Here is an 18938-nt window from a genome sequence, read left to right as displayed (position 1 = left end):
TTCTTCTTTCTTTTGTATTTTCATTATAGTGTAAGAATAAAGTATGCTTTGCTTCAAGGAAGTTTGACAAATTGAGTTGCATCAGGAACACAACACCTTACATTTGCCTTTAAGATAAGAAAAGGTTGGGGTCTAGGCTATCTTCTTAATTTATTTTGAGGAGGTTTGATCTGATCCATAACAGTGGCATTGAGAGTAGGATGGAGGACAGAAATAAAAGTAAATATAACTAAAGTACCAAACATAATACAAATACAAATTAAATGAGGTGGGGTATTTTTAATACATTGCCTGGATTTTAAACAAAAGCATCATAGGCAGAGATTAGTTAATGAATAGCACTCGGAGACTATAAACACTAAAAAGGTTTGGGGACCAGGGAAATAAATGAAATATATTATGTAGATACAAATAGTCTAGCACAATATTGAAACTTTATGATTTATTTCAAAAGTAACAAGCAGTTAGAAAATTGCAAGAATTCAATATTAATGCGAATGATTAGGATAAAAACTTTCATCCCATTGGCAAGGTGGTGTACACCGTAACACTAAAGGCAGTAGTTTACCACTTGAATGGAGCTTGTGTGTGTCTGTAGCACCTCCAATGCACTTTCCATTCACAAATACTCTTGGCACCTGAGAAAGGAATAACAACATTTTGGAATAATACGTCAAATCTTGTATATTAAACTTGACTCCAATTTATTTTTTATTTCTCCTGAAGAGGTATCCTTATCAAATTATACACATTGCTAGGTAAGAGTATTATAGACAAAAGCCTTGGATACATTTATAAGATTGAGATTGTGCAACAGCAAGACTGTAATGAACAACTGAATGGATTAACTAATATCAGCTGAATGATTTTCTTCATTCAAATGTGGGCGGCACAGTGGCACAGTTGTTAGCACTGCTGCCTCACAGCGCCTGAGACCCGGGTTCCGTTCCCGCCTCAGGCGACTGACTGTGTGGAGTTTGCACGTTCTCCCCGTGTCTGCATGGATTTCCTCCGGGAGCTCCGGTTTCCTCCCACTATCCAAAGATGTGCAGGTCAGGTGAATTGGCCATGCTAAATTGCCCGTAGTGTTAGGTAAGGGGTAAATGTAGGGGTATGGGTGGGTTGCGCTTCGGCGGGTCGGTGTGGACTTGTTGGACCGAAGGGCCTGTTTCCACACTGTAACGTAATCTAATCTAAATTATGATGTAAACTGTACATATGCAGATTTAAGCAGGTTTGGTTACCCAGTAAAGGGTTTTGTATGATTACTTTACCAGATTTGGATGCAAGTCTAAGTGATTGATTATTCAATGACTATTGTGCAATTAACATGTGACACTAAACACTACTAAAGCTACAAAATAAATATTTTCAACTGCATCTCAAGTGAATTGAAGCTCCAGATTAGGCTTTTCCTCTATTCATCAATTTTTCATAACTGACCAGGTAGCTTATGGCTTAGACATTATCTTGTTCCAACGCTTTTGTGAATTAACTAACTATTCAACATTACAAAAGTGAAGGTTGTAGTCTTGCTGAGTTGGATGGGCCAGTAGGTATGTTGGGTAAAGTGGGTGGGTGGGTGACTGAATGGGGTCTGGAGTGGTAGTCAGGTTGGGGGCCAGCTGGGAGTAGTAATCAACACTAACATACATTCATGTCCAAAAAGGTGTCTGCACAACAAGCCGAAGTGAGTGGATAGGGTTTTTAAGGCAAACTTCTCACCATTTAACCCAGGAGTGTTGATGCAAACTGTGCAGGCCACTAACCTATCCTGGCTCAGGTCGGTTAATGACATTTAATTCTATTGTGGACAATTTGATGCAATCTCCCAAGGTCTATGGAAAATAAATACATGAAAATGTGTCCTCAAATTGGGAGCTATTCACCTTGCTTCTGGTATCCTGGTTTGATTACATAGATCACACTTTGTGTAATTACATTTAACTTGAGAAGATAGGGCTAAGGTTAATGGAGTTTGGACATGGTCACTTACTGTCCTGACACCAGTCAATTCCTCAAGAATATTTTGAATATAGTCACCATCCTTGCGCTGATCCAGTTCGATTGCCTTGAAGTTGGCTCCTATTTCTTCAAAGATGCTCTTCGCCTTCATACAGTAAGGGCAATAGGTCTTGGAAAATATAACCACACAATTCTGTACAACTTGGTTCTGAAGAACAAACATAATTCACAAGTAAGAAACTAATTAACTGTTTAAGTTTGTTCATTATTTGTTGAATCATTTTTTTTTAATCCTGGCTATATTTTACAAGATCATTGTTGTGAACATACATTCATGCCGTACTTTCTGCTTTGTCAACAATCTCAATAATGCTTCTTGTTTAGTGAGCTACTGATTAAGTGTAAGTAGTGTAGTTTTGTAGGAGACATGCAGCTTTAGCACTGATCAGACTGATGAGGAACAGATCCACTGCACTGAAATATCTTTGGTTCATGCATTTTGAGAACAACATAAGCAAGAGATATTAATATCTAACAGAAAATAACGTCCTGAAATGCTACAGTTTTGGGAATAAGCACATGCTAATTCAAACACTTGGCTCAAACAATACAACACTAATGAAAATATTGTCTAAGTTATGTATTTGATAAAAGTAGAGTATTAAAGTCTCTTTCTCTTTAACCTTTTAGCATTTGTAATGTCTAAGAAGTCATACATTTTTCACTTTCGAGATTATAAACTGAATGGAAGTTGCATTGCCGAATCTGAAAAATCTAGTTGAGTCTTTCAACCTGAAAATAATATGTTGCATCTTATTGATCTGTCCAATATAATGTTGCTTTTCGGAACTAGTAAAACTGAACAATACTAAGATTCTTGCGAGTTAAGGAAATTCTGCCTGACAACTGCTCTCTAGTTGGTTGAGCTGGAGAGCATGAAAAAGATAGAAGTGCCAAGAGCAGTAAAGTAGAACAAAAGACATCCTGAGCTTGCACACACAAAACATCCATCTCTCTCTCTCTCTCTCCCTCCGAGAAAAGGCAGAAAAACTGAGAAAGATTAAGATAGAAGAACTCATACAAGGAAGACCTATGAACCAAGTTATAAATCCTTTGTTTTCAGTGCTATTAATACAGTGCAGCGTGTTACATTAAATAGTTTTCTGTAAACTGAAAGAACCTGGTGTGAAATGCTTTTATCCTGAGTAGCATTTAGTCAAATAAATTATTCTAATTGGGATTTTATACATTTATATATTTGTGTTGGCTTGTGAAAGAGTGGGGCATGCTTAATGGTACACTCTTCCCAGTTAAGCTGTGACAAATTAAATGGGTGAACTGACTGCACAAGTGGAAAAAAATAGTACACAATAGCAATTAAAGAGCCATGGTTCCAAAGTGATCATGGCAGGGACCTGAAGCAGCACATGGAAGAAACAAACACTGAAGGTGACTAGGGCATAGAACATAACTCCAGGTGGAGGACTTCATTTCCTATCATGAGTACTGGCTTGGGACCACAAGTGACTGAGATGACTGAATCCAAAAGAAAATAACTGAATGACGGGATCTACAGCAGGTGTTGAGCAATGAGGAGATGGAAAAGCATATTTATCCTCATCCTCGTCAAACTGCCTCTTGCAGATGCATCTCAGTAGTTTGGTAGGCGTGACCTCTGTACAGTTAGGTGGGAGACAAATTCCTATCTTAACATTAAGAACATGCTCTGTTGTGTCGTGCAGCACCATCATTGTACTAAATGGAATAGACTTCAAACAGATCTAGCAACTCTAGACTGAGTATCCATGGGCCATCAGCAGCAGAATTGTACTCAAACATAATCTGTAATCTCATGGCACTGTTTATTTACCATTCTACCATTAAACCAAGGAATCAACTCTGGTTCAATGAAGGGTGCAGGAGGGCATACCAGGAGCAGCATTTGGTATACCTAAATATGAAGTGTCAATCTGGTGAAGCTATAAAACAGGACGACTTGCACACCAAACAGCACAATTAGCAAATGATAGGGCAAAACAATTCCACAATCAACAGATCAGGTCTAAGTTCTACAGTGCTGACACATCCAGTCATGATTGGTGGTGGACAAATAAATAACTCATTGGAGGAGGTGGTGCCACAATATCCCCATCTTCAATGATGGGTTAGCCCAGCACACCAGTGTAAAAGATAAAGATAAAACATTTGCAATAACCTTTAGCCTGAAGTGTTTAGCATAGATGTTTATAGCACATTATGTATACACCAGTCAACAAAGATCTGACTACATTAATCCTATTTTCCAGCTTTTGGCCCGTAACCCTGGAGGCTACGGCAATGCAAGTGAATGTCTAAATACTGCTTAAATTTTAAAAGACTTTATGACTTAACCCCCCTTTCAGACAGTGAGCTCTTGACTCTCATCACCCTCTGACTGACAAACTTCTCCTCACTCAATTTCTTTCAACCTTCTACCTCTTACCTTGAACCTATGCCCCCTAGTTATTGAGTCCTGTATCAATGAAAACAGTGCCTTTTGATTCAGAGAAATGGAGCTTGGCTGTTGCATACATTGAAAGCTGAGTGGACAGATTTTTGAGGACAAAGGAGTCAAAGATTGCACAGGCAGGCATTAAGGTGGTGGAGAGGCCACAATCCATTTGTCATGATTTTCTTGATTAATGAGACAAGCTTAAATATGCCAATTAACCTACTCTTGCCCCATTTATTATTAACCTATTTACTGTAATATGATACATAAATTGGTTCCACCACTTTGTAAATCAGCAAATGTTATTTATTTTTCTCCTTTTGAAATACTGATATTTTACAATCACAATATTTTGTCTCATGGGCATTGATATCCACTGGTACCTTAATCAAATAGTAGTGCTTTATAGAATAGGCGATGAAATGATTATTGCCTTGCCACTTGAATATGGATGATGTTACAGCTTAGCCTGTTAGTGTTCTTGTCTAATGTCCCTGCTTGAGCACCAAAAAGCAGAAATCATTGAATAATTGAAGATGTGAATGACTTCTGTTCTTTCCTAACCTAGGGATGTAATGGAGAATTAAAGCGCTCATTTTCCTTAAAACAGAATTGCAAACTATTGATGTTTGAAGTAATAATCCAACAGTCATAAGTGTTAGCCTATCTACATCTGAGTAACATGATGTGCATTGGCATTTGCAATCTCAAATGAAAACTGATGTCAGTTTAAAAACAGGCCTAATATTAAAAAAAAACTCCTTGAAAATTAAAACAATATTGATCATATTAAGAATCATACTAAGGAGTCATTCAAGACAGTGATGTGGTTAAGAGTATTGAGGTTCAGGGAAAGTGAAACAGATAAAACTTTACCCTACAATGATTAGCAAGTGAGAATTAATATTTGCTATGGAATACTTTACTCACTTTTTCTGTTATTGATTACCAATAAAGTCTATTTTTGTAACCATGATGCTTTATCCCTCCTCAACATTTATGTAGCATTTGACAAGGTCCTGACCAGCCTGTTAACAAGGTTTATCAAGTCATACGATAGGATTTGTTATTTTATGAAGTCAATATGCCATTGAAAATCCAGTCACATGTCACTCAGCAGGGCTAACTTTTCTAATAGCTTTTACAGGGAGTGCATGTGGAAGCTACTTAATTTTAATGATTTCTAAGGAGATTGCTCTCTGATGAATTGGGAAAGCACACACTATCATTGATAGCAAATTCTGGATTTTCACATCATCGAGTCTGTGCACCTCTAGAACTTGCTGTCATTTTCAGTGCAATAACGGCAATGAATACATAACATTTTGTTGCCAATCTTATCACAAAATCTGAACCATATTGATCACAGTGGAGGCATAGGCCAAATATGAGATATCGTGGTAAAAATGAACCCAACAAAATTGGTCTTCGGTGTATAAACATAGAATACAGGAACAGGAGTCGGCTATCATGGCTGATCATTCAACTCAGTACACCGCTCCCGCTTTCTCCCCATACTCTTTGATCCCTCCAGTCCTAAGAACTAAATGAAAACACTCAATATTTTGGCTTAACTGGTGTCTGAGTGAAGAAAGTTGCTCTCAGCTCAGTCCTAAAAGGCCTAGCTTGTATCCTTAAGTTGTGGTGCCTGGTTCTGAACTCACCAGTCATTGGGAACACCCTACATGCATTTATGCTGTCTCAATCTGTTAAAATCATATAGGTTTCTGTAAGACCCCTCCTCATTCCTCTAAACTCCAGTAAATGTAATCCATACCAATCCAGTTTTGCTTCATTTGTAGTCCTTCCACCCCACAAATCAGTCTTGTAAATCTATCTTGCATTCTCTCCATAGCCAGAACATCCTTTCTCAGGACAGGAGATCAAACCACACACTGTAATCTAGGTATGGTCTCATCAAGGTTCTGTACAATTGCAGCAAGATATTCCTACTTCTGTACTCAGCTTTTTCCTGTGAAGGCCAACATACCTTTTGCCTTCTTCAATGCCTGTCGCAACTCCATTCTTTGATGACTGGTGTACAAAGACAGCCAGTTTTCATTGAATCTCCCCTTTCCCAATCTATAGCCATTGAAATAATAGCCTGCCTTCCTGCTTTTGCTTCCAAAATGGATAACTTCATATTTATCCACATTATATTTCATCTGTTATGCATTTGCCTATTCACGCAACTTATCCAAATTACACTAAATTATCTTCCTCATGGTTCATTCTCCCACCCAGCTTTGTGCCATCTGCAACTTAGAGTCAGACAGCATGGAAACAACTCCTTCAGTCTAATTCATCCATGCCAAATACGTTTGCCAAACTAAACTAATCCTACTTGCCTGCATGTGGCCCGTATCTCTTTGTGCCCTCATCTAAATCACTAATATATATTGTGAATGGCTTGGAAAGAAGCACTGATCATGCAGTACCGCAGTAGTCACCACTTTGAATACACTTAATGACTTAATCTCGACAGTGCTCTGCAGTAAAGAATTCCATAATTCACTTCCTTAGAGAAAATAATTCTTCCTCATCCTTGTCTTAAATGAGTGACCCTTTATTCTGAGATTACACCATCTCTACCCTGTCAAACCTCCTAAGAATCTTATATGTTTTTCTCATTCTTCTAAACTCTGAAGAGTACAAGCCCAACTGACTCAATCTCTCATACAAAAATCACTCCATACCCAGGATCAACCTAGTGGACCTTTTCCGGACTGCTTTCAATGCCAGTATACTTTGCTTAGATAAAGGAACCAAAGTGCCCTCAGCCATAGCCTCAAATTCCATCCTTTTTGACACTCCTTTCTCCCTGCGATCCTCAAATCAAGTGCTTTTCGTTCAGCCATATAGAAACTGCTTTCGCTTCCATTCACTTTCCATTCACTTTGAATGAGTCTTCAAAGGCCATTCACTCAAACAAGGTTTTGATCATGCTTCCTGATACCCTTCACTTTTATTTTGACAACCACAAAACTTAATATCTATGAACAGCCATAAGAATTTAAACTGTGTTGCTGGAAAAGCGCAGCAGGTCAGGCAGCATCCAAGGAGCAGGAGAATCGACGTTTCAGGCATGAGCCCTTCTTCAGGAATCACTCATTCCTGAAGAAGGGCTCATGCCCGAAACGTCGATTCTCCTGCTCCTTGGATGCTGCCTTGCGCTTTTCCAGCAACACAGTTTCAGCTCTGATCTCCAGCATCTGCAGTCCTCACTTCCTCCTAGCCATAAGAGTTTGTCTACCTCAAAGGTAACATCAATGCAACTTATATTTGGCTATGCTATCACATAGAGTCATAGAGAGGTACAGCATGGAAACAGACCCTTCAGTCCAACCCGTCCATGCCGACCAGATATCCCAACCCAATCTAGTCCCACCTGCCAGCATCCAGCCCATATCCCTCCAAACCCTTCCTATTCACATATCCATCCAAATGCCTCTTAAATGTTGCAATTGTACCAGCCTCCACCACATCCTCTGGCAGCTCATTCCAAACCCGTACCACCCTCTGTGTGAAAAAGTTGCCCCTTAGGTCTCTTTTATATCTTTGCCCTCTCACCCTAAACCTATACCCTCTAGTTCTGGACTCCCCAACCTCAGGGAAAAGACTTTGCTATTTACCCAATCCATGCCCCTCATAATTTTGTAAACCTCAATAAGGTCACCCCTCAGCCTCTGACGCTCCAGGGATAACAGCTCCAGCCTGTTCAGCCACTCCCTGTAGCTCAAATCCTCCAACCCTAGCAACATCTTTGTAAATCTTTTCTGAATCCTTTCAAGTTTCAGAACATCTTTCCGATAGGAAGGACACGCAATATTCCAAAAGTAGCCTAACCAATGTCCTGAACAGCTGCAACATGACCTCCCAACTCCTGGACTCAATACTCTGACCAATAAAGGAAAGCATACCAAACGCCTTCTTCACTATCTTATCTACCTGCGACTCCACTCTCAAGGAGCTATGAACCTGCACTCCAAGGTCTCTTTGTTCAGCAACACTCCCTGGGACCTTACCATTAAATGTACAAGTCCTGCTAAGATTTGCTTTCCCAAAATACAGCATCTCGCATTTATCTGAATTAAACTCCATCTGCCACTTCTCAGCCTATTGGCCCATCTGGTCAAGATCCTGTTGTAATCTGAGGTAACCCTCTTCGCTGTCCACTACACCTCCAATTTTGGTGTCATCTGCAAACTTACTAATGATACTTCTTATGGTCGCATCCAAATCATTTATGTAAATGACAAAAAGTAGAGGACCCTGCACCGATCCTTGTGGCACTCCACTGGTCTCAGGCTTCCAGTCTAAAAAACAACCCTCCACCACCACCCTCTGTCTTCTACCTTTGAGCCAGTTCTGTATCCAAGTGGCCAGTTCTCCCTATATTCCATGAGATCTAACCTTGCTAATCAGTCTCCCATGTGGAACCTTGTTGAACGCCTTACTGAAGTCCATATAGATCACATCTACTGCTCTGCCCTCATCAATCCTCTTTGTTACTTCTTCAAAAAACTCAATCAAATTTGTGAGACATGACTTCCCACGCACAAAGCCATGTTGACTATCCCTAATCAGTCCTTGCCTTTCCAAGTACATGTACATCCTGTCCCTGAGGATTTCCTCCAACAACTTGCCCACCACCGAGGTCAGGCTCACTGATCCATACTTCCCTGGCTTGTCCTTACCACCCTTCTTAAACAGTGGCACGTTTGCCAACCTCCAGTCTTCTGGCACCTCACCTGTGACTATCGATGATACAAATATCTCAGCAAGAGGCCCAGCAATCACTTCTCTAGCTTCCCACAGAGATCTAGGGTACACCTGATCAGGTCCTGTGGATTTATCCACCTTTAACCGTTTCAAGACATCCAGCACTTCCTCCTCTGTAATCTGGACATTTTGCAAGATGTCACCATCTATTTCCCTACAGTCTATATCTTCCATATCCTTTTCCACAATAAACACTGACGCAAAATACTAACTTAGTATCTCCCCCATTTTCTGTGGCTCCACACAAAGGCTGCCTTGCTGATCTTTGAGGGGCCCTATTCTCTCCCTGGTTACTCTTTTGTCCTTAATGTATTTGTAAAAACCCTTTGGATTCTCCTTAATTCTATTTGCCAAAACTATCTCATGTCCCCTTTTTGCCCTCTTGATTTCCCTCTTAAGTATACTCCTACTGCCTTTATATTCTTCTAAGGATTCACTCAATTTCTCCTGTCTGTACCTTAGATATGCTTCCTTCTTTTTCTTAACCAAACCCTCAATTTCTTTAGTCCAGCATTTCCTATACCTACCAGCCTTCCCTTTCACCCTGACAGGAATATACCTTCTCTGGATTCTTGTTATCTCATTTCTGAAGGCTTCCAATTTTCCAGCCGTCCCGTTACCTGCGAACGTCTGCCCCCAATCAGCTTTTGAAAGTTCTTGCCTAATACTGTCAAAATTGGCCTTTCTCCAATTTAGAACTTCAAATTTTTGATCTGGTATATCCTTTTCCATCACTATTTTAAAACTAATAGAAGTATGGTTGCTGGCCCCAAAGTGCTCCCCCACTGACACCTCAGTCACCTGCCCTGCCTTATTTCCCAAGAGTAGGTCAAGTTTTGCACCTTCTCTAGTAGGTACATTCACATAGTGAATCAGAAAATTGTCTTGTACACACTTAACAAATTTGTCTCCATCTAAACCTTTATCACTATGGCAGTCCCAGTCTATGTTCGGAAAATTGACATCCTCTACCATAACCACCCTATTATTCTTACAGATAGCTGAGATCTCTTTACAAGTTTGTTTCTCAATTTCCCTCTGACTATTAGGGGGTCTATAATACAATTCCAATAAGGTTATCATCCCTTTCTTATTTCTCAGTTTCACCCAAATAACTTCCCTGGATGTATTTCCGGGAATATCCTCCCTCAGCACAGCTGTAATGCTATCCCTTATCAAAAATGCAACTCCCCTTCCTCTCTTGCCTCCCTTTCTATCCTTCCTGTAGCATTTGTATCCTGAAATTAAGCTGCCAGTCCTGCCCATCCCTGAGCCATGTTTCTGTAATTGCTATGATATCCCAGTCCCATGTTCCTAACAATCTGCCTTCCCTGTTCGGCCCCTTGCATTGAAATCAATGCAGTTTAATTTATTAGTCCTACCTTGTCCCTGCCTGCCCTGTTTGGCTCGCTTCTGTTCTCAACTGTACCAGTCTCAGATTGATCTCTTTCCTCACTATCTCCCTGGGTCCCATCCCCCCACCTTACTAGTTTAAATCCTCCAGCGCAGCTGTGGCAAATTTCCCTTCCAATCCATCCTTCTTGTACAGGTCACTTCTACCCAATGATAATATATTAATTCAATTTTAAAGTCAATGTCATGTCATAGCTTTACAGTTTAGATAGAAAATGCTGTGACAGTCTTTGAAAGCCCTCTCATGTTGGACCAGTGTACACGTCTGTCAGATATGTGAGAAACTTTATCCCAAATGCAGCAAAACAGCGATGCCTTTCACCAAGTCAATAGTCCACCAGCTACAATGTTTGTTTCAGTTTGTGGCCCTGACAGCAGCCTGCAGATCAGACAGCATGGCTTTTTGGGGTCCTGGAAATGAACATCTTCAAAAACCACTGTATCTCTGTTCAGACCTTCTTTGTACAGGTACATTTCAGAAGGAGTGGGCTGATTGCTTCTTGTTTGAACTTTATTGCTGGAACAGCACAGCAGGTCAGGCAGCATCCAGGGAACAGGAGATTCGACGTTTCGGGCACAGGCCCTTCTTCAGGAATGAGCAGAGAGTGTTCAGCAGGAGAAGATAAAAGGTAGGGAGGAGGGACTTGGAGGAGGGGCGTTGGAAATGTGATAGGTGGAAAGAGGTCAAGGTGAGGGTGATAGGTCGGAGTAGGATGGAGGCGGAGAGGTCAAGAAGAAGACTGCAGGTCAGGAAGGCGGTGCCGGGCTGGAGGGATTCGGCTGAGACAAGGTGGGGGGAGGGGGGATGAAGAAACTGGTGAAGTCCAAGATCATCCCCTGTGGTTGGAGGGTTCCCAGTCGGAAGATAAGACGCTCCTCCTCCGACCGTCGCGTTGTTGTGGTTTGGCGGTGGATGAGTCCAATGACCTGCATATCCTCGGTGGAGTGGGAGGGGGAGTTGAAATGCTGTGCTACAGGGTGGTTGGGTTGGTTCGTCCGGGTGGCCCAGAGGTGCTCTCTGAATCGCTCCGCAAGTAGGCGGCCTGTCTCCCCAATATAGAGGAGGCCACACCGGCTGCAGCGGATGCAGTAGATGATGTGGGTGGAGGTGCAGGTGAATCTGTGGCGGATATCTTCTTCCCTATCACTGTTACCTCAAAGTCAGTAGGCAAAGAGGATGAGACTGCCACATGGAGGAAGAAAGATCTGACAGAGAAAGTCATTCTCACCAACAGTCAAGAGGCATCTTGATGCTTGTTTCCACACCTCCTTCTGGAATGTGCCTATGCAGAGGAAGTCTGGAGAAGAATGCAGTGGTGTTTGTCGAGGTTCGTCCTGAGCAGCGCCGTGACGCGGGACTCCGTGTTCTACGGCCTGTTCCCCGGGACGCACACCGAGACGAACATCAACTGCGTCTGGAGGATCATCAACTCGGTGAAGGACGCTCTCTGGGCAGTCCGAAACCTGTTGATCTTCCAGCTGAAGGAGTTGACCCTGACTGAGTGCTGCCGACTGGCACATTCCAAGGTCCAGGACTACGTGTTGAGGGACGCGCTGAAGCTTGGGGCAGCTGCCACCAAGGCGCGGTGGGGAAAGACCACCGTGTAACATCTGCCTGCCTAACCGAAGAACAGGGGGCCCACGCAGTCATTTGGGCTCTGCTGACGCCTCAGCTAAAAATGTAATCGAACCGACCTGTAAATAGGAATGACTACTCTGTTTCAGTATGCAAAGAAGTGGAATGTCTACATATGTATGGCATGTCCATTTGTATAGATCATCAAAGTATTTATGAATAAAGTATATTTTTGAAATAAAAAAAAACTTGATGCTTGTTTGAAAGTTGTGGCAATGAAGCATTCTGCTAAACAAGGTTAACTGCTAAGAGATCGGGTCCTCCATCTGCAGCATCTGGGGACCTATCACTCAGTCTGATGAATGTCTGCTCAAAGGTGCTTTCCCGCAAAAGATTTTCTACCAGGGACTAATCCAATGTAGCCATTTCACCAATGACTCTGCAGCCAACAAAGAGGTGCAACCATTATTTTCAAAGCCTTCGGAATGGGAATTTCGAATACGAATGAATGAAACAGTCGATTGGGCTGAACACCAACAGCTAATGAAAGAGTACGGAGGACAAAACCGATGTATAGACGAACACAACGAGATGAAACTTACGCGAATAAAATGCAAAGCAGCCTGGCGTTTTTCTTCTGGTAATTTGGTAAAAAGCTGTCCCATCTTCACAAAAGGAAGCAGACGTGCACTGTTGTGCTTGCTAAAACTGAGTAAACAAGTTATTCAGGCATAACAGGAATATATGATATTATAAAGCTTTAGACATAGTTGTACGTTTTAAAAATATTCATCAGCAAAGTAAATGGGCGTTTTATTATGGTTTCGCGACCCGACATTAGTTTTGATGTCCAAGCCTAATGCGAATCTGCTATGCACAATTTCCACGTCACTGTCCTGCAACATCAAGTTTTCTTTTCATGTGCTGAATATTTCCAGCATTCCCCATTTTAAAAATGAAGTTCCCGTGTTAAACAAGGTTAGGAATATCTACTGGATTCGAGCCGAAAACGCTTCGAGGAAGCTTTGCACTGCCAAGGTGCACGGGGGAGTTTGCGGAAAAGTTTCTTCCCCTTTGCCCCATGTGATTTTGAGAGCAATCGCAGGGAAATCCGACGATCAGAGGCGAAAACGTCGAGCTTAATGAGCCCGAGTGAAATATCGGCGCAGAGTGTGAAACGTGCCCTCACCGCAAACCTCCGAGGCAGCGGGCAGTGCTTTCAGCAGCAGCACGAGCCATCGTGTGCATCATCTCTGTTAATACCTTCAGTTCCAAGGCGCCGTCACAATGAGGGGCACTGCTGCGTCAGCAGCATTCTAACATTCCGAGACTCTTGCTGAACAGCGGTAATGTCTCTACCTCTGAACCAGGACAACCCGGTTCTCAAGTCCTCCCTACTGCAGAGGGACATTAATAGTTTATTGCAAAAATACATTTTATCATGAACAAACTTTATAAGTACATACAATAGGTCCTAAGACAGTTCTGTAAAGTCTTTGTAGAGAAAATACAAACCACTCATCAGAATTTGACATTCCTCTGAACTTCCCTGCAGTTACAAAACAAAGATATGTTCTACTTACACAGGAACTATTTACATTAATGTTGAGGCACCAAGAAATTGAAAACTGAATAGAACCTCACTATACTTTAGCAGAACGACCTTAGATGGTGGACTTTCTCCACTGCATCTTGGCAGCAGCTACCCCACACATTAGGTTGTCCTTGAGCACATAGTCCTGGACTCTGAAATGTGCCCCTGCAACCCTCAGTCAAGGTCGACTCTTTACACTAGAAGACCAACAAGTTTGGAGCAAACCAAAGAGCATCTTTCATCAAGTTGATGGTCCTCAAGGTGCAGTGCCTGGGAACAGACTGTGCAGCACAGAGTCATCTGTCACAGAGCTGCTTGGGGCAAACCTCAACAAAACCTCCATCTCTCTCCAGACATTTTTTTTGCAAAGGCACACTCCAGAAGGAGATGTATAACAGTCTCTGATATGCTCTTTGAGGGAAGTTTGAGGGAATTCCTGATGAAGGGCTTATGCCTGAAACATCGATTCTCCTGCTCCTCGGATGCTGCCTGAGCGGCTGTGCTTTCCCAGCAACACACTCTCGACTCTGATCTCCAGCATCTGCGGCGCTCACTTTCTCCTATATTCCCAGCACATTCAGATAATCTGACTTGTCAATGAAGGGGATAAAAGATTGTTTGGCCCAGTTCCCAATGAACATAGCCTCATTCTTGCCACAGTTTACCTTAGCTCCCAAGGCCAGTTTGAACTGAACAGATGCTCAGGAGTCTGCGCACTAACAGCAGATCTGAGCAGAAAATGGTGACATCATCCAGGTACAAGGAGGCTTTGACCTGCAGCCTCCACTGTCTTGAATAGTCACCACTTTCATAGAGTCATAGAGATGTACAGCATGGAAACAGACCCTTTGGTCCAACCCGTCCATGCCGACCAGATATCCCAACCCAATCTAGTCCCACCTGCCAGCACCTGGCCCATATCCCTCCAAACCCTTCCTATTCATATGCCCATCCAAATACCTCTTAAATGTTGCAATTGTACCAGCCTCCACCACATCCTCTGGCAGCTCATTCCATACACGTACCACCCTCTGCCTGAAAATGCTGCCCCTGAGGTCTCTTTTATATCTTTGCCCTCTCACGCTAAACCTATGCCCTGTAGTTCTGGACTCTCTGACCCCAGGGAAAAGACTTTGTCTATTTATCCTATCCATGCCCCTCATAATTTTGTAACCCTATATAAGCCTCCGATGCTCCAGGGAAAACAGCCCCAGCCTGTTCAGCCACTCCCTGTAGCTCAGATCCACCAACCCTTGCAACATCCTTGTAAATCTTCTCTGAATCCTTTCAAGTTTCATAACATCTTTCCATTGGAAGGAGACCAGAATTGCATGCAAAATTCCAACAGTGGCCTAACCAATGACCAGTACAGCCCCAACATGACCTCCCAACTCCTGTACTCAGTACTCTGACCAATAAAGGAAAGCATACCAAACGCCTTCTTCACTATCCTATCTACCTGCGACTCCACTTTCAAGGAGCTATGAATCTGCACTCCAAGTAACACTCCCTTGGACCTTACCATTAAGTGTATAAGTCCTGCTAAGATTTGCTTTTCCAAAATGCAGCACCTCGCATTTATCTGAATTAAACTCCATCTGCCACTTCTCAGCCTATTGGCCCATCTGGTCAAGATCCTGTTGTAATCTGAGATAACCCTCTTCTCTGTCCACTACGCCTCCAATCTCGGTGTCATCTGTAAACTTACTAACTGTACCTCTTATGCTTGCATCCAAATCATTTATGTAAATGACAAAACATAGAGGGTCCAGCACCGATCCTTGTGGCACTCCACTGGTCACAGGCCTCCAGTCTGAAAAACAACCTTCCACCACCACCCTCCATCTTCTACCTTTGAGCCAGTTTTATTTCGAAATGGCTAGTTCTCCCTGTATTCCATGAGATCTAATCTTGCTAATCAGTCTTCCATGAGGTTCCTTGTCGAACGCCTTACTGAAGTCCATATAGATCATATCTACTGCTCTGCCCTCATCAATCTTCTTTGTTACTGCTTCAAAAAACTCAATCAAGTTTGTGAGATGTGATTTCCCACGCACAAAGCCATGTTGACTATCCCTAATCAGTCCTAGCCTTTCCAAGTATATGTACATCCTGTCCCTCAGGATTCCTTCCAACAAATTGCCCACCACCGAGGTCAGGTTCAGCGGTCTATAGTTCCCTGGCTTGTCTTTACTGCCCTTCTTAAACAGTGGCACCACGTTTGCCAACCTCCAGTCTTCCGGCACCTCACCTGTGACTATCAATGATACAAATATCTCAGCAAGAGGCCCAGCAATCACTTCTCTAGCTTCCCACAGAGTTCTCAGGTACACCTGATCAGGTCCTGGGGATTTATCCCCTTTAACCATTTCAAAACATCCAGATTCCTCCTCTGTAATCTGGACATTTTGCAAGATGTCACCATCTATTTCCCTACAGTTTATATCTTCCATATCCTTCCACAGTAAATACTGATGCAAAATATTCATTTAGTATCTCCCCCATTTTCTCTGGCTCCACACAAAGGCTGCCTTGCTGATCTTTGAGGGGCCCTATTCTCTCCCTAGTTACCCTTTTGTCCTTAATATATTTGTAAAACCCCTTTGGATTCTCCTTAATTCTATTTGCCAAAGCTATCTCATGTCCCCGTTTTGCCCTCCTGATTTTCCTCTTAAGTATACTCCTACTTCCTTTATACTCTTCTAAGGATTCACTCAATCTCTCTTGTCTATATCTGACATATGCTTCCTTCTTTTTCTTAACTAAACCCTCAAATTCTTTAGTCATCCAGCATTCCCTATACCTACCAGCCTTCCCTTTCACCCTGACAGGAATATACCTTCTCTGGATTCTTGTTATCTCATTTCTGAAAGCTTCCCATTTTCCAGCCGTCCCTTTACCTGAAAATTTCAAGCTTGCATTCTTCCTGAATGCTCTGTGCAACACACAAGCAAGGCAGGACTCAGTGGGTAGCCTTGCCTGGCCCCAGATTTGATTAGAGAGCTTTCTCAATCTGACCCTGAGATTCAGGAAATCCTTTTATGCCAAACCGTGTGCCAAAAAGCCACAGACAGCACGGTCTCCCAGTTGTTCCTTTGATTGCGATTGCACTACTGATGTTGGTGAACAGCAGTCAAAGCCAATTGAAGATTCCATCCCCAAAGCCCATTTGGGAGAGTACATCCCTCATGTAGGTGTGTGAAAGCCTGCCAAAGGCATTCTCCTGGTCCAGACTGATGAACCATGGTGTTTACACCCCCTCCCCCATCCTACACAACAGGTGTTTTTACCTGCACATAGGTGATCATATTCCTGAGGAACACAACACTTTCTGAGATCTTCCTGCCCAGTACAGCACAGGTTTTGTCAGCAGGAATCACCAGTCCCAGAGCACACCTGACCTATTTGGCAATGACCTCAGATAAGATTTTGTAATCCACATTTGACAGTGAAATTGGTCACCAATTTCTAATTTCCTCCCTCTCCCCCTTCCACTTGTAGATGAGGGGGATGATACTCTTCTTCATGGACTTGCAAATGCTACCTGCTAAAAACATACTGTTGTACTCCTCCAGCAGGATCTGGCCAATCAAGACCCAGAGAATTAAATACAACTCAGCTGGAAAGTTGTCAGTTCCAGGAATATTACTCTTCTTAAAGTACTGGAGGGCCTTGGTTAGATCATCCTGAGATAATAGCTACTCCAGTATTTCCAGTGTGATGTCGTCTAAGAACTTGTGATAGAACTCAGGAATGACCGGGAGGCCTCAGGATATCAACTGAGGTGATGTTATACAGCCATCCTCTTCCTTCAAGCTGCTGATCACAACGTTCTCCCAATGCACCTTCTGGAAAAATGAAGGCGAGCACGTCTCATCCTGCTTCATATTACGGATCCTGGAACAGAAGTTTATCATGGAGGTCTCTGAGGCAAAGAGCTGAAAATGTGTTGCTGGAAAAGCGCAGCAGGTCAGGCAGCATCCAGGGAACAGGAGAATCGACGTTCCGGGCATAAGCCCTTCTTCCTGAAGAAGGGCTTATGCCCGAAACGTCGATTCTCCTGTTCCCTGGATGCTGCCTGACCTGCTGCGCTTTTCCAGTAACACAATTTCAGCTCTGATCTCCAGCATCTGCAGACCTCACTTTCTCCTCTGAGGCAAAGAGCAGGGCTTGCTTGCTCTTCATCTACTGGAGATATTCCTTGACACTGATTCCCATTGTCTGTCGCAGGAGTGGTTTTGCATCCTTTTCTGGAGTTAGAACAGTTTTCCCATCTCTCTGTCTCATCTCCTGGACACTTTGAGAGTGAAGGACCTCTTGATGCTGCTTGGCTTCTTTAACTGTTTCCATCAGGAATCCATCAGCCCTTTGAGATCGCCCAACTGCATCAACAATGCAGTTGAAGTCATCAACCAGAATGACTGGCATGAATGTTTCCAAGAGCAGTGGGAGCTGCTGTAGGATGGCCAAAAGCACACTCTTTACTGCTGGGGGTTAAACATTAGTTACCGTCAGGAGAGCATTTGTGTACATAACATCTGCTATGAGGTGCCCACCCAACACCTCCTTAACCTTGGAATGGTGAAGTTGCCTCTTCACAGCAGAATATCCAGGTTAGACGATGTAATCCCCCTCTGCAATGTCCTTGTTTTTCTGCAAGCCTTGCACTGTTTTTGTTTTCCTTCTGGAATCCTCAGCAATCCAAGATGAACTGCTGCACAATAAACGTCTGATTTTCTGGCATATCTTCTTCACAGTCACCATGACTGTGTTCTAGACTCCCTGGCCTGGGGCTTGGATGCTTGCAGCAGTCATAACTCTGGTTGGCTGGGCACTAAATTGGCATTTGGCTGAAGCCAACATAAAAATGCACCAATAGTGCAGCTCAGCTGAACTGATGATTCTCCTATGTCCAATCACAATCCAGTGGTGATCTCAAAACTCTCTGATGACTTGCAACTTGGAGTAGGCTGAGAAACTCCACAGGTGTATAATAACATCGTGAATAGATTGATTTGAAAATATCCCCATGAAGATGATACCTAAGCCAGGTGAAAGAGTGTTGGCAGAAATCAACCGTCAGCAGACTGCTGGTGATTAAAACACACAAATATTGA

The 18938-nt window shown here is 42.8% G+C and overlaps 1 protein-coding gene across 1 annotated transcript in view; it reads right to left on the bottom strand.

The window, feature by feature from the left end:
• Positions 1 to 273: 273 nt before the first annotated feature.
• Positions 274 to 18938, bottom strand: part of glrx2 (glutaredoxin 2) — a 32336-nt gene continuing 13671 nt past the window's right edge. Inside the window, exons 2-4 of the mRNA XM_043699808.1 lie at positions 12830 to 12935; positions 1997 to 2173; positions 274 to 638 (exon numbers count right to left, since the gene is read on the bottom strand). Of these exons, the coding sequence (XP_043555743.1) occupies positions 489 to 638; positions 1997 to 2173; positions 12830 to 12892 (390 nt within the window). The 5' untranslated portion in view covers positions 12893 to 12935 and the 3' untranslated portion in view covers positions 274 to 488. The remainder of the gene's footprint in view (positions 639 to 1996; positions 2174 to 12829; positions 12936 to 18938) is intronic.

The sequence above is a fragment of the Chiloscyllium plagiosum genome, chromosome 11 (genome assembly GCF_004010195.1).
Source record: "Chiloscyllium plagiosum isolate BGI_BamShark_2017 chromosome 11, ASM401019v2, whole genome shotgun sequence".
NCBI lineage: Eukaryota > Metazoa > Chordata > Chondrichthyes > Orectolobiformes > Hemiscylliidae > Chiloscyllium > Chiloscyllium plagiosum.
This window is presented reverse-complemented; position numbering and strand designations above follow the sequence as displayed.